Consider the following 26,157-nt stretch of genomic DNA (forward strand, 5'->3'; position numbering starts at 1 on the left):
GTGTGCCTTACATGCATCCATATGTTGATTAGCTGAAATTTAAAGGTCTAGATTTTGAGTCTAGATTAACGAGCATGAGAATTTCTATTGAATACGTTTTATTCAATCGCAGCTTGCAAAGACACCCAAACCTTAAAGAAAAAAAATTATCCCTTCTTCTACTTGTCATACTAGGAAACATTTGGTGCTTATGGAAATCTTCTATTTCAATTATTTCTTTTCACTACTGTTAGATCTGCATACTTCAAAGTGTTCTGTTTTGACATAGAAATACAACAATATAAACTAACAAACACAATCATAAATTAATAATAAATATTACATCTTTTGTCATTGTAATTTCAAACTCTCACAACGACAACAAAGAGATGGTTTTCATCAAATTATGAAAATCCTCTTTTGCACTATTTGCATGAAAATAACCATTAATTAAATTGCTCATTACGCTGTTTTTGGGACAGCAAAATAAAAAAAAAAAATTTAAGAATTATATCCAACTTTAAAAAAATCATTTACTTTATAGTTCTGTGTTCAAGACTTTATATATTAGAGACGATACTTCAAAAACGCAGATCATTTCAACAAGGGAGATAATAAAAACTTTGCTTATTACTACAGGGGAAATAACAATAAACAAGTTGACTGCTAAATCTAAATAGAATATTTGCAGTACCATTTTTTACATTTTAAAGATAATTTTGCATTGAATTAAAGTTTTTCTAAACTAAGCAATAGATAGTAACTAAGTTACTTCTATTTTTAAGATATAAATTGAAAAATAAAATCGTAAATCTATTTAAATATGTAGCCATTACAAACCTTGGTTAGGTTATATTTTTTTTTATTTAAATTCTCCAACGGCTGAAATCTTTTCATACTTACCTGGCACAGGAGAAACCATGATCAATAAGGTGGTTCTCCCAGGTCGAGGCTTGTCCATTGCACTTCGGGCGGGCTGAACCCTGCGATCACCCCAAATGTGGGTGACTCGGGTGCGTAATTTTTGCGTATGGGGGACTGCGTTCGCGCTATCCCCTGCCCTCAAAATAAAATCATGAATGGTAGTAAAAGAAGTAGCCCTTGTCTTATTTGTTAAATTTATTATTCTTAGTTATGTGTCTGGATTTTGCAAGTAGCACACACACATATCAATGCCGACTTACGCTTTCCTTTTTCTAAATGGGGAGGGGGGGCATATTAAGTACTGAATTACCTAGTAAATGCTTCCAATGGCACGTGTCTCAAAAAGCCTCTGATAGCCAATCCAACCTTTCACGTATGGCCCAGAACAGAAGGGGCAAAAGCAAACAACTGGAACCTAAAACCAACAAGCCTTTGCCGTGGGGGCGTCCGCCTTAAAACAATCATTTCCATCAGTGCGTACGTTCAGGCTGTCCCTTGGACAGCTACGCGGAGAAAAGGGGGTCGGGGGCTGCTGTGACGCCGAAATTGCTCCAACCATAAAGGTAATGTCCAGGCTTTCCCGTCTCATTTCTTTGAAATGAACCATAGGATTAAGTGGTAAAAAGACTAGATCTATAGCTCCAAGTCTAGATCTACATTTTTAAAGAAAATCTTTTTTTATAGGGGGTGGGGCTCAAATATGCATCACTTGACGTTAATAGCAATTCTTCAGGAATCTTTCTCAGACTCCATTTACTGTCGTTCGGCTTTATTAAATGTCAGTGAGTGTCAGAGAGGGTATTAACTATTAAGTCTTTATAGGTCTTTATAAGCTTATACCACTTGTGATTTGGAGGGGGGTGCACTTAATTTACCCACTTAATTTACGACAAATGCATGACGCGAAAGACCTAACCATCTTCTTTTTTGAAGTATTATATAAGATAAGATATGAAATATTGATAGATGCATGTGTCGGAACCAGAAAAAAAAAAGTATATAAACAACGATATAGGTCGTAGGGCAACTTAGTTTAATTTAGCACATTAATAAAATAAGACAAATCTAGATCTAATAGTTGGCTAAATATAATTTTTTTTATATCTAAAGTGACAACCACAAATTGTGTTTACATCTTTTCTAAACAATAAAAAACTGTAACTGGCAACGCAACGAGCAGGTGATCTAGTAGATCTGGATATGTTATATCAACATCGAGTATTATTAAAATTTGACTTGTACTGTAACTTAGTGTAAGTATCGGACTGTCACTATCTCGTGGCGCGTATGCTTTATTTCACTAGCCTTAGCTTAGGCATTTTTTGTTTTGTCTGGTAACTGTAATGTCATGAGGTTTAAGTTTAACAGTTATTACTATTAGTATTAGTTAACTTAAACTCATAAACTGTCTTAACCCGACTTAACTTGACTTAAGACTAAGGCCTAGGCCCAGGCTAGACTCTCTCTAGCCAGTGCCACTCTAGTCTCTCTAGGTCTAAGCAACCTAGGAACAATCTAGACATTTTTGTAGTAAGTAAGACTGTAACTGTAAGTTGCAATTGTAACAGTGAGTGTGACTATACTTATTTTAATTTTACTTAGGACTGAGAGTATATTTTAAAATATTAAAAATATTTATTACGTTACACTAATTATTAAGTGTTACAGTGTTACAACTGTGTTAGTAAAGTCAAAGTGCTAGTTTTACTCTACCCACTCTAGTGTGATGTAATTGTTACAATTGTAACAAAACAGACAGTTGACTAGTAGTTCTATTTAGAGTAGTTCTTATAGTTATAGTTCTTATATAGATAGTATTATAATATAGATTCTAGTATGATTATCATTAAGTAAACACTATCTAAAGTCAACTAAAGTGTCATATAATAATATATTATATATAATATCAATTTAAACTAACTTAACTATATTTATAATGACTAAGATTCTTTGTTATATTAACTTATATCTCATCTATATATAGAATTTATAGATCATATAGAAGTCAATATAGAATCATATATTTTAGTCTAGAGCTTATAATCACTATAGACTACTAAGACTAAATCTAGAATTCTAGATCTAATACACTCTAGTCACTCTAGAACAGTGGATTAGCTTGGGGGGGGGGGGGGGATGAGGGGGGAGAATTTGAAAATCCCCAAATGAGTGTTTTTTACATTAAATATTACGCAAAATACACGGGCCCCCAAAGAGGTATTATATTCCCACCGGGTCCCCAAATGATGGGAAATTACTAGCTATGCCTCTGCACTAGAGGTTGCACAATATTCTAATATTGGTCTTTAAATTAGAACCAAGTTAAATAACATTCTAGTTTTATGTTCTTATTTGATTTATAAAAAATTGCCCATTTATGTTCATAAACCCTTTTTTCTGATTTTAGTAAATAATTCATACTTTTTATTACCTTGGTACCGTACTGTCTTGGATGATAAATAAATTTTTAGGCAAAAAGATGTAAATGATACTACTGAAGAAAAATTGTTTATTATTTATTTTACTCTAATAAAATTTGATGTCTGCTACATTGGACTCATAAAGTAATTACTAGCTGTTTCGTCATTTACTTTTGTTCATAGACTAGGCTCAACTTCCATACTATAATTTACACAACATTCACATTACCAGTTAGCGCTCTTTCTCTCCTAATTGATGATACCATCATTGATTTGACCTCATTAAATAAAAGTTAATGTTGAATTTTATAAACTTGACTTTGTGTTATATGAAAAGAGCATGCAGTCCCCTTTAATTCTAGACCAAATAAAACATTTTCTGATAACAAACAATTAAGTTATTGAAGCTTAATCATAACAGGGGAGTGAAATAGTAATGAGCAAAATGAAGAATTCCTTCAAAACGTGGACAAATAATTATGGAGAGAAAGAGTTAACTAAAAGTGTGTTACACTAAGCTGTAGATATTTGTTTAGTTGAAGAAGTAAAGGAATTCCTTTGCCAAATAAAACTTTTTGATTTTCGAAGTAGAAATCATGAAAACGTTAAACACAGGCAGCTAAAACACAATATAACTAAATTTCAATTATAAATTCACAACAGTATTTAATATGATTGTAAAAATGTTTTACATGTTTCGGATGTTCCTTCAGAGTTGAAGATAATTACTTCCTAGTCCAAACCTCCCGCAGGATGACGGGGGATGGGAGCGGGCAGGGTTTGAACCCGGGACCATCGATAAATCTGAACGACAGTCCAGTATAAACTTGTCTCTCCTTTTTATGTTTTCATTCTCCAATCTTCTGTTTAAACTTCTTGACTGTTGGTGAAACCGTAAGTAAATTTCCTATTACACCTCCCTCGAGACCTTGACACATACATGACAAGAAAAAGAGATATTTTCATAAACAAATTAGGGGGTCACAGAAAATGAGAAATTTCTATTGAAGAGCTATAAATAATGAATTGTCTAGAAAATGTCAATTTGGGAGACTATAAAAGAAAACTGAGGCAAAAAATTAAGGTCATGATTCATAGATTATTTTGATCAGTAACATCCCTGCTCACTGTGCTTTGATTAAACATTGATAACTTTAGTCCGTCAAGGTCCTTTACTACTTACATTATAAATAGATTATTGGTCATTTGATCAATAAAATCCCTTGCTCACTGTGCTTTGATTAAACATTGATAGCTTTAGTCCGTCAAGGTCCTTTACTACTTACATTATAACTAAATAAATAATTACTTTTATATAGCACTACTTTCCTGCTTATAGCATGCTCAGAGCGCTATGTGCCAGTGGGGGTGGGGGGGGGGTATCTGGGAGAAGGTTTTCTATTTTGCCTTTAGGCGCACAGTAAACACAACTCTGCTCCAGTTGGGTGTCGAACCTTCATAGGTAGCCAAGCCAAGTTCAAGCTTACTTAGCCTCTTGACCATGCTTCCCACTTATGATTTATCAGTGATTTGTGTTTGATGTCAATGATGTTCATTGCTGGAGTGTTTATTTCATTGGTTTGAGTTAGCAGACGTTCAACTCTAAATAATTGTATTCAACACGTTTCTGCAGTGTGTTACCATACATAGGCACCTTGCTATGGGCAGATGTCACATTACTATAGGAGACAAAAGTCTGATTGCTAGAATGAACATCACAGATGTCAGAATCAAATTTGTGACAGAATGTTTTAAAATGTGGACTATTATTAACTTTAGTAAGAGCAGTTTCGCCTGGCTTAATATCTAAGCCACATGAGCAGGCCAGGTGCTGGACTTAGTTGTCAGAGGCTATTTGAGACGCATGCCATTTGGAGTATTTTATAGACAATGGGAGCTTAACCCCATTGACACCCCTGGCCATGACAACCTTTGAAAACTTTTTTTATTTCATTATATACAAGATATTATCAAGTCTGCTAGCATGTTTTCCTCCTTTAGAAAGAACCAGACCCTGCCTCTGTATAATTAACCATTTTGACCTACACACTAAGCATTCAATGTCACTTGCTTTGACTTTCTCATATCTGTTATTTATTATCATGTACTAAGAGTTCTCTCCCTTTCCCCTCTCTGTTGGCTACCTATCAAGCTCGAATCTATTTATTGTACGTATGTAATATTGAGGTCAAGATATGATGAAACCTTATCTTCAAGTGTTTCTTTTTTTTTATATACACACATTCTGTAATATTCTTGTTCTGTTAAAAAGTTGAGGACATTATCTTAGGGAATGTACTAGTCACTGCTCTTAGATCAAAAGTTGAACATTTCATTCTCATGATAACTAACAACTAGGACAAAGATTAAATACACCTTTTTTTTTGTGTGTGTAAGTAAAATAAAAATCACACATTATTATAATTATTTTTATGCTACGAAACAAATCTGAATAAAACTTTTATAAAATGCCAGAATTAATTTTTTACTCTTGAAATGTCAGTTGGACAGATTGTTGATACTAGAACTAGCCCCGCTTGCCCTTCCTTAAATCCAGCCCTGCGGTCATAATAGTTATCTACTGACCAGGAAAAGACACAATAGTAAACACAGAACCACTTGTACAATGTTTGTTGTATAAGTAAACAAATAAAGTACCTGCAGTAATTATTGTGTTACTCGTGTTTGTAGTTGTGTTTGTATTCATATTGTAGTATGTTGGTTGTGAACCGTCTGGTACATTGTTACAGTGTGTGTTACATATCAGTTGTGCTTTATTGGAATCATGTCTTGTTTAAAAGTTGATGAGTTGATTCAGTATATTGCAGAACTTTAGGCTTTGCAATCTATATGGTCATCTGTTTCAATGGCCAATGGTTAACATGGTGTCATTGTGGCCAACCATCTTTATTTTCCCCAACTAATGTCAGGTACGTGTTAGAGTTGGGTGGACTCAGGTGTGTACTAAAAATCCAAAAAATAGAAATCCTATACTTCATCAGCATTTGAACTAGAAACCTCTTGGTTCAGAAGCCATGCCGTTTACCACTCAGCCACCACGTCCCTTACATTTGTTGTGTTGTCTAATTTTTTATGACTTCTATTTTAAACAACTTTTAGAAAATTTTTTTTTTTTTTTATAAAGCTTATATCAACTCACTTTGTCTGGTAAAAAGTTTGAACATGTTTTTTTATTATGTTTTGAGATGTTTTTTCTCCCACTTCCCATTCTCAGATTAAGTTGAAATTGTCATAATTATTCATTCGATGATAATACATGAATCAATCCAAAAATTAACCAGTTAGCTAATCATTTAGTACTAATTAATTAATTTTGTTATATATAGCAGAAAGGGAGCTAAATCATGTAATTTTTGAATAAATGGCAGTTATTAGCGGTTCTTTCACTTGTGTAAGCTTTGTTTTTTATAAAAGTATTATTTTTCCTAATGTTTGCTTGTTTGTTGACTTGACGAGAAGTTAATGTGTTTTAAAATTATTATTAATATTAAATAAATCAATTTAAATTATTGGACTTGTAAAACAAAATTTTGCAGATCATAAAGCATGATGTCATTGAGCATATAGCCAGTCTCTCTTGTTCATTTAAAAGAGCGAAAGCTTAAGAGTGTTACCTGGAATATGAATGGTAGAAAATCTAGCAACCATGATTCAGACAAGGGCGACGACATGGAAGCTTTCTCAGGCAAGATGGAAGTTTCAGAAAGAAAAACTTGTTCTTTACTTGAGTGGCTGACATTAAAACTAAAGCTGGTGGATGATGGAGCCACACCACCGAACTGGAAATACATTGGCTTGGTTTTCATTGCTCTGGTAAATATTTTTCTGTAGTAAGTCTCAGATTTGATATTTTATTGTTGCTTTGTTTTTATGTGTTTCGGATGTTCCCTTCAGATTTGAAGATAAAATATTTTCTAGGCCAAACCTCCCAGAAGACAAAAGAGGATAGCAGAGCAGGCTGGGTTTAAGCCCCGTTGATAACACAAAATACAGTCCAGATAGCATACCACATGACTGGCAGCCATACATGCACAAATACGTACATACAAATGTCTATATATATCAGCTACGTTAATATTATTTTAAAGAAAAACAGGTTACAGTAAATCAGTAAATTATATACGTTACAACTATTAATATTATTGGTGCACATTATTTCACTTGCTACCTTTCATCAACAAAATGGTGACAATGCAAACGCATAATCAAATTTTCAGCTAAATAGTAGTAATATACCATGAAATCTAAATTAACCATAGCAATTTTATTTTATTTTTTCAAATTTTATTTTCACGTCAACAAGGACTCTCAGTCATTGCTATTTGCTTAGTGCTAGAACTAATGCATTTCTTTCTTCTGTCCACAGTTCTCGAGTGCAAGCACCTTAACTTTCCTGTTTCCATTCCTTCCAGAAATGATTTTAGTAAGTGTTTTTATGCCTATTTGTTTATGTCAGTCCAGTTCATATATCTTAAGTTCTTGCTTCTGAATTTGTTTATATTTATCAAAGCTTTTATTAGATCTATACATAAAATATTCAGCCTTACCACATTTTATTTTTCCTATTACCACATGTGGCATTGTGGTTGAGTGGTAAAGCGCTTGGGTTCCAAACTGAGGGTCTTGTTTTCTAATCCCAGTGATGACTGGGATTTTGAATTGATTCTAATAGGTAACTGCCGATAGTTGTGGAAAGGTGGTTGGTTGTTGTGTTGACCACATGACACCCTTATTAACTGTGGGCCACAGAAACAGATGATCTTTTCTTCATCTGCCACAAGGTCTGAAAGGGGAAGTTCACTTTTTTTTTTAAACTTACAAATACATAGCCTTTGTAGATTTGAGTAAGTTTTGAATGTTTAGCTTAATACTTAAAAAAAAAATTGCCTTTGTATAAAGCATATTTCCTGCTTTAGAATGCTTAGTCACTATGTTCCTATCTATTTTGTGGACATATGGAAATAGGAGGTATCTCCAAGATTTAACTGCTGCCTGTAGTTGCTAGGTAAAAACAATTCAGCTCAAGTTGGGATTCGAGCTTTAGTCCACTTGCTATGTAGCCAGGTGTTTTATGCCTCAAATTTTACCACTTAAGTGTACCATTGGATCATCTGATATATCATAACAATAATATGTGGAGAAAACAAAAGGAAATAAATTTGATCTGTTAGTTAACAAAATAAAACTGGAACATTATTTTCTACAATATATAATTTATTAGAACCCTTAAGTGAATGTAGCCAGTTGCTACTCTGTTTATAAAACATAACGCAGAAAAAATTAAAAAAATTCTTTATCTGACCTCTACATTTGGAGGTTTTGAAAAGAACTTTTCCCCATGTTTTGTACATGTCATGTTAAAGCTTTTAGCTATGACCTACTTATTCCTCACAGACATTTGGTTATAAAGAAAATGAAAAAGGAACATATGCTGGTATAATTGCTTCAGCAGTTTTTGCTGGGAGAGTAGTTGGCAGGTATGTTGTCCTAAAAATTGTTTGATCTTCCAAATGTTTTATTACAGATTAGACTTTATTCAAATTGTTTTTAATTGATTGGTTTAAAAAGCTATACTCATAAAATTCCTTGGCAAGCATAAAAAAAAAAAGAATTTCTTGCTCCGCTCTTTATTAAGAGACAAGTAAAAAATATTGGTAGAAAAATGTTATGTTTCCTTTTGGGTTAGAAAAAAATAGTTATCCTTTTGAAATAGTAAACAAAAATAACAGGAAACATTAAGATATTACATAACAAGTAAGTGTGTGTGGGGGGGGTACGAGTTCTGTTATGATTTGTTACATGGGGGATGGGGGTGTGATATTTAGGCATTACTGAATGTCTGAACGTTCTCTAACAAGGCTTGAGTCTCGTGTGAAAATGTCTTATGGCCAATAGTAAAATGCTGTCCACTTGTCATTATAAAAGATACACAAGTAGATAGAGCCATTGTTTGTCTAATACATGCTGTCTGTGTCGGCTCTATTGAAGTTGTTGGTGAACAGATGCTGCGAGGTGGGGGGAGGGGCTAGCTAGGGCATGTGACCATTGACCGCTGGGGTGGTAATTTGCATACGGGCGAAATGACTCTGGATCGGAAGAATCTTTTTTTGGACATTCCGATGGTCTAGAGGTTAAGTTTGCTTAGTGCGTTATTGCTAGGCGGTGTTGCCGTTTCCAGGGTCACTGGTTCGAGCCTTTTCGGCGCAGTCCCTTATTTTCGTAGCTTTTAATTCCCTACTTTCTCTCTTAAAAACTTGGTCCCTGGTGCTGCTATTCATTTATGTTTAATATATATGTAGTAAAATGTGTTCATGTGAATAGCTCCTAAAGCAGCGGTTCTCAACCTTTTAAGCTTGGCGACCCCTTTTTACAATTCCTCACTTTGCTGCGACCCCCCCAATTACACACACGCAGCAATAGAAGAGTAGACAATAACAATCCATATTTTCGATGGTCTTAGGCGACCCCTGGCAAATCGTCAATCGACCCCGAAAGGGGTAACCACCCATAGGTTGAGAACCCCTGTCCTAAAGCATCTAGATAATTGTAACTTAGTAATATTATTTAAGAGAACAGATCATAATGTGTATGTCTTTCTTCTTCTAGAACACTATATTTGGAAAGAAACTTGCTTACGATGGTTTAATAATCTATTTCACTTGTTCATTTTCTGTCTAGTGTATTCTGGGGCTGGCTGGCAGACAGACAAGGGAGAAAAATTGTACTGTTGATCACTATTGGTCTTAACGGACTCTTTGCTGGACTATTTGGCTTCGCAGACAATATATATAGTGCTGTTGTCTTTCGCTTTATGTGCGGTGTTGTTAATGGTAAGCTTTAAACAATTTTTTATTCTTCAGTTGTCTATTTGAACATTTTCTAGGGGTTTATGCAATCTATTTAATATTTTTTCTTGGGGTTTGAGATCTATTTAAAAAAAAATTCTTTTTTTTTTTTTTCAGTTATCTATTGATCTCAGACAAACCATATGGTCTTTTATTTTAAGTAGAACATTAATAGCTCCCTGCTCATAACTGTCTTCCCTGCTTGAGTTACTTAATCCCTTTGACTCCTAGTAGAGCATAGAGCCAAAAACACACTTTGCCATCAAACTCTGTTCAGGGCTATTCCCCACGGCTGGGTCCATGGCCATCTTTGCTTCTTGGTTTACCAATTTTCTCCATGTTTGCTTTGGTCTCCCAGCTTTGCTGTTCCCCTGTGGGTTCCAGTCTAAGGCTTATTTTGCAATGCTTTCTATTGTTTTTAGCAAATTAAACCCAATCCATCCCTATTTGCATTTTCTGATTTCTTGTTCTATCAGTGTTTGCTGGGTTATTTTTCCCCCAGACTATTGTTTGAATTTTTTTTCAGCCATTGAAAATCAAGTATGTGACTCAATCTTTACAGTGAATTCTTGGAGCTTGTCTGTGTTGCTATTGGTTACTCTCCAAGTCTCTGCACCATATAAAAGAATTACTTTCACATTTGTGTTGAAGATGCTGATTTTTGTTTTAGACACAGTGCTTCTGACTGCCAGATTGGCCTTAGAGTATTGAAATGTATGTCTAGCTTCTTTGATTCATTTTTTGACCTCTGTGTCTGCTCCCCCTTCTTTGTTTATAATGCTTCCAATGTGTACAAAGTTGTCTGTTTCTAGGAGGCTTACTCCTTGGAGCTGTAGTGGTGTTTCTTGAGTATTGTTCATTTTCATTACATCAGTTTTCTTGTTGATGTTCAAGCCAGTCATCTGCCCTTCTTTTCTGAGCTTGTTTAGTTTTGTCTAAGCATATTGTAGTTTATGCTCTTTGTTGTTATTATTCTTGCCTTACTGCATATAACTTTCTTACATAACTTTTTTCAAGAAGTTTTTCTGGGTTTTATGTTCTCAAAAGTCTTGAGCCTGCATTGTGTTTGTAGCATTATTATTAATTAATTTTCAGTGTTTACTTTTTAATGTTAAAACTGTTATAACAAAATAACTTAGAATGTAAATACACATTTTTGTTTGGTTCATGTTTTACAGGTACTGTAGGCACAGCCAAGACAATCTTGTATGATATATCTGACAACTCTAATCAAGCTCTCAGCATGTCCATGCTGTCAATATCTTGGGGCATGGGTTTGATTGTTGGACCAACTGTTGGTGGTTAGTATATATTCACTGAATCTTTTCCTAGTGTCTACACTTAGATCATATATTTTATCACTGTTCCTATTGTCTGCTTATTTATCAAATATTTGCTGGTATTATTGGTGCAAGATTAAGTTAATGTGTTGATTATGGGATGTGTGAGAGGTCATAACAGCTTGGCTCAAGATTTCGAATCCAGACTTGAACTGAGTTGTTTGAAGAGACAGCATGAAAACCATCTACCAGATACCCCCCTGACCACACTAGTCCTCCAAAGAGATTGAACCATAGCGCACTGAACATGGTCTAAGAATGAAAGATATGCTATATGAAAGCAGTTAAAATAAACTAGGGTCATAGCCAAGAGAAAAATATCAATCAATGCTGATACTAGAATAAAACCCAACCCTTACTCTATCCATTCTTTTTTTTTTCCCCTTTCTACTTGATGGGAAGGCAGGGAAGCTGTGGTGTCATGGCTGAATGGTAAAGCACTTGGATTTGAGAACTGAGAGGTCTTGAATTCAAATCCCTGGGAAGTCTGGGACTTTGAACTCTAGAATTTTGTAGAAGGCCCCCCTGAGTTCAATCAACTCTAACAGGTACCTGAGTAAAGGTGGTTGGTTGTTGTGCTGGCCATACTCTTGTTAACTGTCTGCCATTGAAACAGATGAGCTGTACATCACTCTTATAGATCACAAGGTCTGAATGGGGTACTATTACTTTTCTTTTGCTCCTTCATGGGGGACAGTGTAAAAGTGAGGGGGGGAGGGGGGGGCCGTCAGTGTTTCTGTATGTAGACCTCGTAGAAATGTTTTCATTTTTGGAAGCCACATTTTACTTGATCTTCCACTTCCTCTCAAGCCTGCGTATCTGTATAGAGGCCCAAACTTGAGACAAGATATTCACCAAACACTCAAGCTTGAAAGATGCGTTATACATAATTATAAAAATTTTGATATTCTCCTAAATTATTCCTAATAGTCAAATGTATTCATTGTTCCATGTGGGCATGTCAATAAGAGTAGCTTCACAGCTGTCTGTGTTAAGTAAAAGTATCTTGTGCAGGTCTATTCAAATTTTTATTCTTGTTATTACAAAGCTTATATCAACACCTTCTGTCTGTCTGGTAAAAAGTGTGTACACTTTATTTCTCCCACACCTATTCTCGGTTCAAGTTGAAACTTCGCACAGTTATTCACTGACATAGACAAGACATGAATCAATAAAAATGTAACCAATTAGATAATTAATAGCTAGTAATTAATTATTTTTGTTTGATACTTACAAGGGATACTAAAACTTTTGTATTCACAGATATGGCTGCGAATATTGTTAATGCTATTTCTCCCTCACAAATTCTCCAATCAAGTTGATACTTTATTATTTATTGTACCTAACAAAACATGAATTAATAAACAAAAATACTTAATTGGTCAATTAATTATTGGTAATTAGTTGTTTAATATTGAATAAGGGAAATAACTTGTACATTATAGATTTAGCTTAAAGGGTGAAGTTCTTCCCTTTTAGATAAGCTTTGTTTTGTTTTTTAAAAAAAAAAGGATTTTTAATATTTTGCTTGTTTTACTGTTTAAATCATTTTATTTTTTAGGTTTACTTGCCTCTCCTGTGAAAAAGTGGCCACATGTCTTTGACCAAGAGGGCCTGTTTGGCCAGTTCCCTTACCTGCTGTCGTCCATCTTTCCATTTGTTACTTGTGCCATCATTTTTTTTGTCATCTACTTTTATTTTGACGAAACTTTTGTGGTGAAATCTAAAAGGTAAGTGTGACTAAGGAGGAAGGGGGGAGTAGACACTAGTGCAGGGACAAGTTTATACTAGAGCAAAGTGCAGCCCATTTTGGCAGTTGAACAAAGCATTGTTGAAAACTATTTCAGCTACAAAGAAAATGGAAGAAATATTTGTGCTTTTAAAAACCCAACATTCATTATGGAAATTTTATAGAAAGTATTCATATTAGAAAGTATTTTACCATCACAAAAGAGATACAAGACACTGATAGCAAAGACAAACAGACACAAACACTCTTTTGTTCCCCTGGCAATCAAATCATTAAATAAGAACAATCTGGTATAAGCTTTGTCACATGTAAATTATGAGTGAGTCTGGTGGGAATGTACACTTTGGTTTCTTATAGTTATAATGTTTTTTGTTTGGTGTAATGCACAAATTGTAAGACAAATTTCCTTACGGATAATAAAGATTATTATTATTATTATTAAGTTTATTTTTTCAAGTAGTCAAATGGATTTTTTTCGTTCAAGTTTCAACTTGTTCAAACAAGTGTTGTGGAACAAAGGAAAACATTGTTTTTCTAATAAAATTGATAAATGCTGTTAGTATAATGTGCTGGATTTTATAGCGAAACGTTAAAATAGAAATACCCAGATTAAATCCTGCAAATAAAAGTAAGAGCTGGGGATAGATTTTTCTTAGACCAATAACAAACATATCTGCACTTATCTAATGGTCCATTTTTAACAAAATTATATTTATCTATAAAGGAAAATGAATGGGCTATCCAATTACATCAAAACTTTTGTTATAGCTCTAAAAATGTTTCTCACAGAGGTCAGCAAACAAGCTTTTTTGTTGATAAAAAAAAATCAATCATACTAATTAGGTCAGGGTCAAGGTCAACTGATTAAATTCAGCTGTTCAATATATAATCTATAGTGTTCGCTGTCCAATTACCTTTCAGAATATATATATAAAACATGGATATCAACCTTCATTTTATGGCATTTTAAGACCATTTTCTAACATGCATAAAAAATGCTAAAACTCCCCGAACGCCACAGAAAGTTTCTTAAGATGCTTCGTGGGTTAAGAAATGCATACATTCAATAGCCAAAAAATATTTTGTAGCTTACTAACTTAATAGTAAAAAAAATGTTTTTAAATATTTAAGTACCATACATAACAATTGAACCAGAACAAATGTGTCAAACTGTAGTAAGCAAGTAGTGTGTAAAGAAAAGTCAAGTGAAACATTCTAATCAAACTATGCTTTTCACATAGAATTCTAGAAACATCAAGCTGTGTTGAGCATATATATTGCTAGTTAAGCATTCATATCAAACTGGTATAGTGCAAACATATAAGAATGTGGCCTTGACCTGATTGATGAACCTCATTAGCAGTATTAACTTTTTAAACTTGCTAATCGACCCAGATCCACTCCCATCTTTGTCGTACTTAAGGTTTGGCATATTTCCATCCCCTAGATAAGAATCTTCTGAACATATTTCTATTTGTTTGTTCAAAATGTTTTCATACTTCATCTCATCCATAGCAATATGGTCAACTATTTTATTTTAGTTTTTGTGGCCAGTTAATAACCTTCAGGTATTGTCTGACGATTGTTACATCTGCATTGGATGTGGGCAAATATGTAGGTCACAGCCAGGACTGTGCACCCACTTGAAATGCTCCACTCCTTAATTTTTAGACTCAAAGAAAAGCTTTTTATTCTCAGTTTATTTGCTCATTACATTTTAGTTAGTTGTTGTTGTTTTTTTTCAGCCAGAGTAGTTAGTTGGGTTTTTTTTTTTCAGCCAGTTAATTGTTTTGTTGTTTTTTTCAGCCAGAGCAGGAATACTTTTGTAACTCTATTACTAAATCATTTGTCATTTGTTCTCATTCATTCTTTGGCTATATTTAAAGTGTTTGTCTTTATAAATGAAATGCTTGTAAAAAAAGAACACACAAGACAGGCTATTCTAAGTGTTAACTCTCTATTTTGTTTAGGGCTAATCAAGAGCTTGTACTTCCTGAAAATAAAGAGAATGGAATTGTGGGCATTCCCAGTGAGAAAGAAACTCAATTCATTAGCTGTAGTGACACATTGCCAGCAAAGGACGAGCAGATTTCTCTTCTTAATCTCGGCCGTTCCATGCAGTCTGTTAATGTTGACCTAGAAACATTTTCTTACCTGAGTAAGGATGTGACGCAGAGTCATATTGAACCCACAGGGCCGAAGAAAAGAAATGTTACATCCCAGTCAGTGCCTGATCTAATCACATTGGTGCATATTGATGAAAGTGCTACGCTCTCCAAGTCTCTGACAAATGTGACAGCAAATGTTTCATTGAATATACAGTGTACAGAAGGTATTGACTCTGGTGAAAAAATGCCTAAACTAATTGATGATAAAAAGTATTCTAATGTGACAAAGGAAAATGGTGTTTTGAATCATTCCGAAGATGTTGAGACTCATAATGGCAAGAATGTGAACATGAATTCTGTATCTAACACTCATTCCACTAAGGTGTCAGCCAGCTTGACCTGTGAAGAGGATGCTAAGCCCTTGATCCAGAACAAGGCAACTGAACATTTACAGAAGGATTACAAGGATGACTTTGAGGAAGATAGTGTATGCCAGTGCATGGAGGTCACAAGTAGTGCTTCCTGTTGCAAGCCTTTTAGAAACACTAGCCTATATAGCCTTCTAAGGTAAGGCTAGTCTTTAAGCCTTAGCAAATAAAGGTAACATTTTAACTTTGCAGATCAGGTGTTAGCTTAGAAGAATTCACAAACGTAGGTCAAATCATGGTTGAGTTTTTTTTTTCATTTAAAAAAAAAATTAAAATCACTTTCCTTGATAGAAAAAAACCCACTTTCGATTAAAATTGACGTAGCTGACTAATTTCCTTGTTTGATATTTTCAGTAATACAGGATAAAAGATCCTGCAACATTTTAATGATTTATTAAACTCTTGACTAATGTCATATTAGAGTTGCAAATTTTATTATTGTTTCCAATAGACTTACACATTTTAGGATTATTTCCACTAGACTTAAAAATTTTCTGATTGTTTCCACTAGACTTACACATTTTAGGATTATTTCCAATAGACTTACACACTTTAGGATTATTTCCACTAGACTTACACATTTTAGGATTATTTCCACTAGACTTACACATTTTAGGATTATTTCCAATAGACTTACACATTTTATGATTGTTTCCACTAGACTTACACATTTTAGGATTATTTCCACTAGACTTACACATTTTAGGATTATTTCCAATAGACTTACACACTTTATGATTATTTCCACTAGACTTACACATTTTAGGATTATTTCCACTAGACTGCCACATTTTAGGATTATTTCCAATAGACTTACACATTTTATGATTGTTTCCACTAGACTTACACATTTTAGGATTATTTCCACTAGACTTACACATTTTATGATTGTTTCCACTAGACTTACACATTTTATGATTGTTTCCACTAGACTGACTGATGTCTGGACAACCATCATGATGTACACTGTTTTCTCCTTCACCACAATCGCTGTTGAAGATATTTTCCCAGTCTTTGCTTCTACTACTCATGATTATGGTAACTTGTTACACATTGAATCTCTTTGGCTAAACACTAACACCTGTGTGTGGGAAACAGTTGGCAAGAGATTGGAATGGCTAATAGTTTATTTTTTTAAGTTTTAGAAAAGGTCTTGAAGTCATGTTTGTTTAATAAATAAAATGTGCTTTGGGTCAGGGTTAAGTCATTCCATGCTGTCTGCAGAATGTTTAAACTAACTGATATAAATCTTCATTTCTGAAATGTCATAAAGTTATAAACAACTATTCATATAGTACAAAACCTCAAAATGTTACGAATTCATTTAATTTCTATAAAGTTTCAACGTTCTAACAAAATACAATTCTTTTTTTTTTTCTCATTTCAATGTTTCATATTGACTTGGTCTGTCTCAGTGACATTCCAGATTCACTTCAGCTTTGATATGAAGCCATTTTAATCTGTTCACCAGAGTTGTTTTTTTTTATGTATTCCCAGGAGGTCTTGGCTTTACTACAGATGAAATTGGTCTTGCTATTGGGGCCATGGTCCTGCCTCTTCTTTTTTTACAAATCAAACTCTATCCTTATCTTGTGTCCAAGATGGGCATCAGAAAGGTCAGTAGATCTGCATTTCATACAAGCTTACAGTTTTACATATCCATGCTTTGATTGATTTCAAAGGCAAATATACTGGCTCCTAGATTGACATAATCTTTCACTGATTTCAGAGGCTCGTAGATTGACATATAGACTTTCACTGCTTTCAGAGGCAAATATACTGGCTCGTAGATTGACATAATCTTTCACTGATTTCAGAAGCTTGTAGATTGACATAGACTTTCACTGCTTTTAGAGGCTCGTAGATTGACATAGACTTTCAATGATTTCAGCGGCTCATAAACTAACATAGACTTTCAATGATTTCAGAGGCTCGTAGACTGACATAGACTTTCACTAATTTCAGCGGCTATTTGACTGACATGATTATGTATGTATAAGTTCACACTGATTGAGATGGCCTAGATATGTCTAGACTTGCACAAGCCAAGAGATTGATAAAACTTACTTGTAAAGCTTACATATGCCATATTGGAGGTTTAACTTTATTTCATAGATTTAAACATTTGATTTCATAGGATATAATTTATGTTTATTACTAGATACATTATGTCTTTTTAACTAGCTGTTAATTCTATTTGAGGTGCAGTGGCTAAGTGCACTTGGCTTCCGAACCGAGGGAGCCCAGGTTCGAATCCTGGTGAAGACTGGAATTTTTAATTTTGGGATCTATAGGGCGCCCTGAGTCTCCTAAATTCTAATGGGTACCTGATAAGTTGGGGAAAAGTAAAGCTGGTTGGTCATTGTCTTGGCCACATGACACCCTCGTTAACAGTGAGCCACAGAAACAGATGACCTTTACATCATCTGCCCTATGGGTCGATAGAAGGAACTTAATTATTAATTTTACTATTAATTCTATTAATCATAGTAAAGCTAAAATGAAACTTTTTGAAACAGGTATTTTTGTTTTCTGCTATGGTGTCCTTGGTCACATGTCAAGCTTTGCCAACTGTTAGACTGTTACATCAAGAGTAAGTTGATTTTTTACCTTCACACATGTTCCAAAAAAATGTATTCATGAGTTTATGAAAAATATGAACAATTAAAAGTTTTTCTGAAAATAAAACAAAACAAAAACATGCATCCAGTTTCCTCACAGTAGACTAAGTAAATAATTGAACTAAATTATTAATTCGTGTAATGACTATGTTTCTCTTTGTTTCCTTGTTACCAGTCCAGTCTGGTTGTGGATCTGCCTCATTTTCATGCAGATTCCTTTCAAGATCGCAACCAACTGTTGCTTTGCTGGCACCTCTCTTCTAATTAACAACGCAGTCACGCAAGACTTAGCCGGCCAGGCCAACGGACTTGCTATGATGACAACTGCTATGGGCAGGTAGGAAAAAGAATAATAAGTAAATTAGCACAATGTTTTATCCACATTATGAATAAGCACAATGTTTTATCCATATCATGAATTAGCACAATGTTTTATCCACATCAAGAATTAGTACAATGTTTTATCTACATCATGAACTAGCACAATGTTTTATCCACATCATGAATTAGCACAATGTTTTATCCACATCATGAATTAGCACAATGTTTCAGCCACATCATGAATAAGCACAATGTATTATTCATATCATGAATTAGCACAATGTTTTATCCACATCATGAATTAGAACAATGTTTTATCCATATCATGAATTAGCACAGTGTTTTATCTACATCATGAATAAGCACAATGTTTTATTTATATCATGAATTAGCACAATGTTTTATCCACATCATGAATACGTCATAACATCACTGTTTGTGGGGTGTTTAAAAAATTTTTTTTTATGAAAAGTAAAACCTGCCTAAATGAAAGTAAATTAAGTAAAGCTCCCCTATCAGATCTTGCTATCTATAGGGCAGATGATGTTTCTGTGGCCCACGGCTAACCAGAGTGTCATGTGTCCAGCACAACAATCAACCGCCTTTACTTTTCCCCAACTAATGTCAGGTACTCATTATGGATATGTGGACTCAGAAGCGCCCAAAGATCCCAGTTTCACCAGGATTCAAACCTGGCCAAATGCTTTATCATTCAGCCACCGTGCCTTCTTGCATGAACCTAACCAAGAAATATTTCTTTAATGATTTTATGCAATTTGAAAACAAATATCAGCTTGCATTTCCTAATTCTTTAGACACTTAGGGTCAGGACATGAACTTTTCCAACAGAATTAGTTCTGGACATTTCCCCTCATTTCATTGTTTCTTGTCCCACTGATTTCATTGTTTCTTGTCCCACTGATCTCCTCTATGGTTGCTTTGGTCTCCTGTCAGGGGGAGGTATGGCCAGAGTGAACATGTTACTGTGTTGATATTTTGGTATGATAGTTATATCCCTTTGTTTATGTACTCCCAGGCCTAGGATATGAATGTGAATATTCTATGAGCTGAATGGTTTAGTCTTCATTGAATGTGCGAAGGAGTGTGTTAGTCAGTGAGGCCTTGTTTCCGGTCCAGGAAGGTTGGACGGTTGCTTCCTGGACTGCTGTTCGTGTATTAATATTTCTTGAGAGTTGGTGTCATTATGTGCTTATTGAATATTAAAGTATTATTTGTATTTCCATGGACATCTGGAGTTGAAGTTGAAGTTTATCTAGTATTACATAATTGTTATTCATGGATATCTGGAGTTGGAGTTAAAGTTTATCTAGTAATAATATTTAAGTAACTCCTAGCGAGCCTTCTTCTTCTTCTTCTTCTAGCCAGCTTTATTGCTGCTGAGCTGTCAGCTCTTTCGCAGACTGTGCCAAGGAAAAAAAGTGTGCTGTTCTCTTCAGTTGTTCAGCACTGCCGTGCAGGGTGTTGGTTATGTTGGGCTGGAGTGGAAGTAGGGTCTGCCTAAGGTGGATTAGGGAGGGGCATTCAAAGAGGATATGGTTTACGGTTTCAAGGGGGGGGGGCGCAGTGTCTGCAAAGGGGGAGTTGTGAGGAGTTAATTTTGTTCAGATGGTAATTTAATAGTGGCGTGTGTCCTGTTCTTAGTTGGAAAATTGTAGATTGTTCTTTGCGGGGGAGGAAGTTAATACTGTCCAGTTTGTTAGGCGTAGTCATTTCTTTGTACATGGCTCTGCCTGTGTTACCTGATGCCCATTGGTTGAGCCACTCCTCTTTGTGATTGTTGACTAACATTGACCTTAGGGTGAGGTAGTTAACAGGTCTATCTGGTTGTTCCATAGATGAACCTGCCTTTGATAGCTTATCTGCCTAGCGAGCCAAGTAATAAAAGATTCCGACATCTCCCAGCCTCTTCAAGAATCATTGGCTCTTTATTTGTTTTGTTTTCAAATATTAAATCATTTTTTTTACTTTGATTGGCTGAACAATAAAATTGTTTGTTTTTTTTAAATGAAAATCTCAGTTTTTGTTTAACCATGTTTTTGTTTGTTTTCTACAGAACTCTTGCTCCTGTGGTGGCTGGATCTCTATTTTCTTGGTCCATCACTTATGGGCCAGAACTTGGGATGCCGTTCGATTCCAGCTTTGCATTCTTTGCCATAGGACTTCTGTTTTTCATAACAATATTTGAATGTCTTCATCTCAACCCTCGTCTAGACCAACAGAAAAAAAGATCATCTTAAATAATATTGCCAGTGTGTGAGTTTTTCCTAGTTCACTATTCATTGTTTAACATGACACTTGTTCCAATCAAAATTATTTATTCAAATCCATACCAGTGACATTGGATTTATTCAAACTATACCAGTGACATTGGATTAATTCAAACTATATCAGTGACATTGGATTTATTCAAATCATACCAGTGACATTGGATTTATTCAAACTATACCAGTGACATTGGATTTATTCAAACCATACCAGTGACATTGGATTTTCCAGGAAATATTAATTTTTTCTAAAAGCTATTGTGGTCATTTTATTATGCCAACATGGTCTTCAGCCTTGTATGTTAGTTTTTGATATATAAATGACATTTACAGTAAATTTGCCTTTAAACTTGTTGGATTGAGTTGCCAGTTTGTTGTTTCTATGAAACAGATGCTAGTGGCAATGATAAGTAGGACATTGAAAAATAAATATGTAAAGAAAACTAACTAAATAACTTGAAATGTATTATACTACGTGGTTAAAGAAAATTCAAGTAGTTAAGTATGTTTCCCTTTCAGACCTTGAGATCTCTAGGGCAGATGATGTAACGGTCATCTGTTTCTATCGTTGGTGATTAACTCTTTCTCTCCTTATTGACGATACCATCGTTGATTTGACCTCATTAATTAAAAGTTAGGGTTCAATTTTATAAACTTGACTTTGTGTTATATGAAAAGAGCATGAAGTCCTCTTTAATTCTAGACCAAAATAAAACATTTTCTGATTAAATACGACAGTTATTGAAGCTTAATCATAACAGGGTAGTGAAATAGTAATGAGCAAAATGAAGAGTTCTGTCGAAGCGTGGAAAAATAATTACAGAGAGAAAGAGTTAACGAGGGTGTCTTGCGGCCAGTATTATGACCGACTGCTTTACTTCGCCAACTAAATGTCAGGTACCTATTAGAGTTCCCTGGGCTCAGAATTCAAGAATCGCTATATAGTCTTTGTTTTTAAACAAAGTTGTGATTTTTATTTCTGTCACAGTATGGAACTTGTTTCAAAGAGGGGTAACTTCAAGGAAAGATAGCTATGTTGTTTTAATGTCATTGGACTTTACTTAATCATTTAAGGTAAACATGTCATCTAACTTGGTGTTAAAAATTGTTCATAAAAATTATATATATTTTTTTACAATCCTTATCGTAATGAAAGTTTATGTATCTTAAAACATAATGCGCTTACCTGTAAAGATTGTATATCCTAGTAATGATGGCAATATCTTATGATTCCAAAGATTATCACGGGTGCTGTGTTTCACTCGGCCATGCAAACCCAGTTGTGACAAAGATGTTGTCTGTCAGGGGTCTATTTAAGTTTTCTTTAGATCTTCTGCGCCTGTCTTCTAAAAGGGTTTTACTTTCAAAATGGATGCTCAGATTATAATTGTGTATCATATATGTTCACTAGTCCAAATTATCTTTGCCCTTATTTTCTATGTTTTGTCAGAGTACTTCCTTCAAGGGAAAAGGTGATTAAACTGGACTGGAATTGAAATCTATGAAAATTGCCAGCTAGGCATCTTGACCTGTATTCAATTTAAAAAGCCGCATGCCTAATATAATATGACATGAATTTGTTCCATTTCTGCCTGCAAAATATACAGGAAGTAACCTATATCTATACATTTATTTATTTCTCTTTATTTATAAGTAGTTTATAACTTTTATTGTTTAGGTGAGAGTTTTTTGTATTAATGGAATCTGTGTTCTCACATTTATATGACCTTGAACCTTAACTCTTTTTTTTTTTTTTTTTAACTTTTACACAATATTTTAACACTATCTTTATAAGCTGTTGTTGATGTTTGAAATTGAAATCTGTGATGATTTTTTGATATAACAAAATCTAGATCAATTGTTTTAGTACATTTTGACCAAACATTTATAAATTGAAGCTTTACGACTGAGTCATTTGTTTATTTATCAGAATATATTCCTTGCCAAGTCATTATATGTTTTTAATTCTAATTAGTTGATGCGTTTACAATGTCTTTTCTCTGTACACAATTATCATTCTTGACAAACATCTAGAGCTGTAGACAAGCAGTGCTGGTTGTTGTTGTTTTTTTAAAGATATATTTTTATTTAGTGACATTTTGAGGCATTACATTTTTATATCTATATAGACAAAATGATTCCTATACTTTACGCAGTTTTCATTTATTATGTTTAATAAAACATTTTTGAACTATGAAGTAATACTAGAATAAAGCTCGTCTTGGAATCTGAGGAGTATCAAGGAGTGGCAGTATTTCACTTGACTCACAGACAAAGCTGTTACTTGCATATTTTTTCACCGCCAATGCAGACAAAAACATTTTCTGCCAAGAGTTGATTCAATTTTTTTCTTTTTGTTGCAACAATGTAAAAAAATATTTTATTTGTAACTTAAAGAAATTCTACTTTAAAGCAGTTTTATCATTATTATTGTTTTAGTTGGTGCCATTGACTTCATGTAAGGGTTGATCTGACTCAATGTGTTCTCAAACTGTTTCTTCAGTTGTCTCAACACTCAGGTTTATGCTTTGTATTGGCCAAAAAAAAACAAACCATAAAATACACTGCATTAACTTAATGCTTGGGGAGAGAATGAAATTTAAACATTTCAAGATTAAAATTGGAACAATGTTTTGTTGTCATGTGTGTCTGCTTACTTTTGTAGTATTGAATGTGAAATTGTGACGTTTCCAGAATGTACTTAATCCTTCCATTGTCTGTTCGTTGAATGAATTGTGATACTTAAGTCAAATTATATTTTTGATGCAAGAAAAAAGGGTGTTCTTTATATTGAATTTGGTCTGACATTTCTTCAAATTGATCATAATTTTACTGGTTTGTCCAAAGCATTATTATTTGAAAATAAAAGAAATGTCATGTGTGTTTTTTTTAAAGAACATTTTTATTAGGTATCAATGATTGTTCTCCTTTTAGTTTTTTTTTAAATTAAATTATGGTTATAATTAGAAAACTCAATTTGAACCATAGTGTAAATTTATTTCTATATCACTGGAGCTGCTAATGTTGGCAGAAATCAAATGATCTATGCTTCTTGTGTGATTTACTTTTCATTTAAATATCACAAGTATGCAGGGCAGCTTTTTTTTTTTTTTACATCACTGGTCAGTTCTGGTTCAATGTTGGTGATCCTTCCAGCCTTGTCACCTATTGGAGTTCATCTCAGGTTCAATGTTGGAGACTCATTTGGTTTAACATCACTGGTCAGTTCTGGTCACACAATCTCAAGGCTTAAAAAAATGTCATTTAAAATATTTATACATCTTTTTTGCTCATCTATTTATTTTATACAATATTCTGTGAGTCTACCATTTATAAAAACTAGTATTTCACTTGTGTTAATTGTGTATTGTATGATAATAAATTGTATTGCCAGTGTACTGTAATACAGATGTATTCTATAATGTATTGTATGATGTTACCCGATGTGTTGAACACTGGTGTCATGTTTCCCGTGTTCATATTTTGTGTTCACTTTTTGATTGCATCAGTTCTGGAAGTTTTTCCTGAATCTTTTGTTTTTGTCACCAAATTAGTGTCTGTCTGCGGTTGATATAAAAACTTTGACAGGAACATCTCACAAAACAAAAACTAAAAAAATTAATGCATTGCCTTCACTGCAGAGTATGTAGTAAGATTGCAGTCTTTAGGGAAACTCATTGTAACCATATGGGTTGAAGATGATGTGCCTTTTTTTTTTCATCATCTGCATAACAACATTTAGGGCCCCTATGATGTGGCAGTGTGACAGAGTACCATATGACAATTTTTTTAAATATTTTTTTTTAGCATAATACACTTATTTTTACAAATGTTTTTCTAAACTGACATTTAAAATGGAGTTTTTAAGAAATGTGTGAAATTTTATATTAAGATTTATAACAGAAATAATAATGAAAGTTGTAACCTTTTTTTTTCCTCATTTTTTGTTTGATGTTCTTTATGATTGTTGCCATTAATATACATTCTATTAGTGGTTGGGCTCTTTTGTGTCATGGAAACAATACAATTCTGTTGTTCTGAATTGCTCTGCAGTACATTGCAGAATGTTTATACATAAAATAAAAAGAATATGAAGGAACTTTTCTTAATGTCAATGTAAAAAAAATAGTTTTCATTCTTACAGTTGCATTTTTTTTTTTAAATGGAAGAGTAACATTTTGTTAAATCTTTTTTTTTTTATTTTACAAAAAGTTGATTAGGTATTCAAGAATAATTTGTTTGTTCTGTAGACTAGATTGGTTTTTAATAATCTGATTGTTTGTCTCTTGTTGCTTTAAAATAAATCAATCTGTCAGTCTAGTGTTGAGTGGAATTTTTCTGTTTGGTTTTGCTGAAAGTCAGGCTACATACACAGAGTTAAACTATGTACTGGCTACATACACAGAGTTAAACTGTGTACTGGCTACATACACAGAGTTAAACTATGTACTGGCTACATACACAGAGTTAAACTATGTACTGGCTACATACACAGAGTTAAACTATGTACTGGCTACATACACAGAGTTAAACTATGTACTGGCTACATACACAGAGTTAAACTATGTACTGGCTACATACACAGAGTTAAACTATGTACTGGCTACATACAGAGTTAAACTATGTACTGGCTACACACACAGAGTTAAACTATGTACTGGCTACACACACAGAGTTAAACTATGTACTGGCTACATACACAGAGTTAAACTATGTACTGTTTTAGACTGAGTGAAAGAACAGTCAAGGCAAGACAGGTAGACACACCTGTTAAGTAAAATTTAGGCAAATCCTTGTTGGCCTCCTTCAGTTGTAGAATGACTATAGTTCCTCTAGTAGAACACCTTTTCATGTGACTATTCTTGAGAGACATTATATATGAGAGGCATTCCCATTCGTATGTAATGCATGTTCAGGTGGCATTCACTTTGGTGTCGAAGGAAGAACCAGCCATGTCTTTCTTCCAGAGCTGAAACCAAATATTTTCTCTACACATAGTGTGGTCTAGAGCTCAATGTCCACTGCTTTGAGGTCCTGTTTGATTGCACCCACATATCATGGGCCTGGACAACCAGTTTTTCTTGAACCTGTTGAGTCATGACAAAGCAAGTGCAG

General features: G+C 34.0%; 1 protein-coding gene and 1 non-coding gene across 3 annotated transcripts; both read left to right on the top strand.

The window, feature by feature from the left end:
• Positions 1-874: 874 nt before the first annotated feature.
• On the top strand, positions 875-1,038 carry LOC129922203 (U1 spliceosomal RNA). The gene has a single exon (XR_008774174.1). It is a non-coding gene; the product is annotated as a U1 spliceosomal RNA (small nuclear RNA).
• Positions 1,039-1,383: 345 nt separating this feature from the next.
• On the top strand, positions 1,384-25,108 carry LOC106076879 (uncharacterized). 2 transcript variants are annotated; one of them, XM_056006898.1, is made up of 13 exons: positions 1,384-1,466; positions 6,881-7,157; positions 7,711-7,767; positions 8,739-8,821; positions 10,023-10,174; positions 11,368-11,490; positions 13,091-13,259; positions 15,250-15,954; positions 16,747-16,853; positions 17,313-17,431; positions 18,335-18,408; positions 18,612-18,773; positions 20,832-25,108. In XM_056006898.1, exons 2-13 carry the CDS (start codon positions 6,966-6,968, stop codon positions 21,013-21,015), a joined length of 2,127 nt encoding a protein of 708 aa, XP_055862873.1. In that variant the 5' UTR covers positions 1,384-1,466; positions 6,881-6,965; the 3' UTR covers positions 21,016-25,108. The 2 variants fall into 2 exon arrangements, with proteins under 2 accessions (XP_055862873.1, XP_055862872.1); XM_056006897.1 differs by lacking the exon at positions 1,384-1,466 and adding an exon at positions 1,893-2,156.
• Positions 25,109-26,157: the final 1,049 nt, after the last annotated feature.

The sequence above is a fragment of the Biomphalaria glabrata genome, chromosome 12, assembly GCF_947242115.1.
Source record: "Biomphalaria glabrata chromosome 12, xgBioGlab47.1, whole genome shotgun sequence".
NCBI classification, from domain to species: Eukaryota; Metazoa; Mollusca; class Gastropoda; family Planorbidae; genus Biomphalaria; species Biomphalaria glabrata.

Excerpts from the sequence above, each read along its gene's own strand:
- LOC106076879 (XM_056006898.1), top strand. The coding sequence starts at position 6,966 with ATGAATGGTAGAAAATCTAGCAACCATGATTCAGACAAGGGCGACGAC. Across the intron at positions 7,158-7,710 it reads GCTTGGTTTTCATTGCTCTG|TTCTCGAGTGCAAGCACCTT; the intron begins GTAAATATTTTT and ends TTCTGTCCACAG. Across the intron at positions 13,260-15,249 it reads TTTGTGGTGAAATCTAAAAG|GGCTAATCAAGAGCTTGTAC; the intron begins GTAAGTGTGACT and ends TATTTTGTTTAG.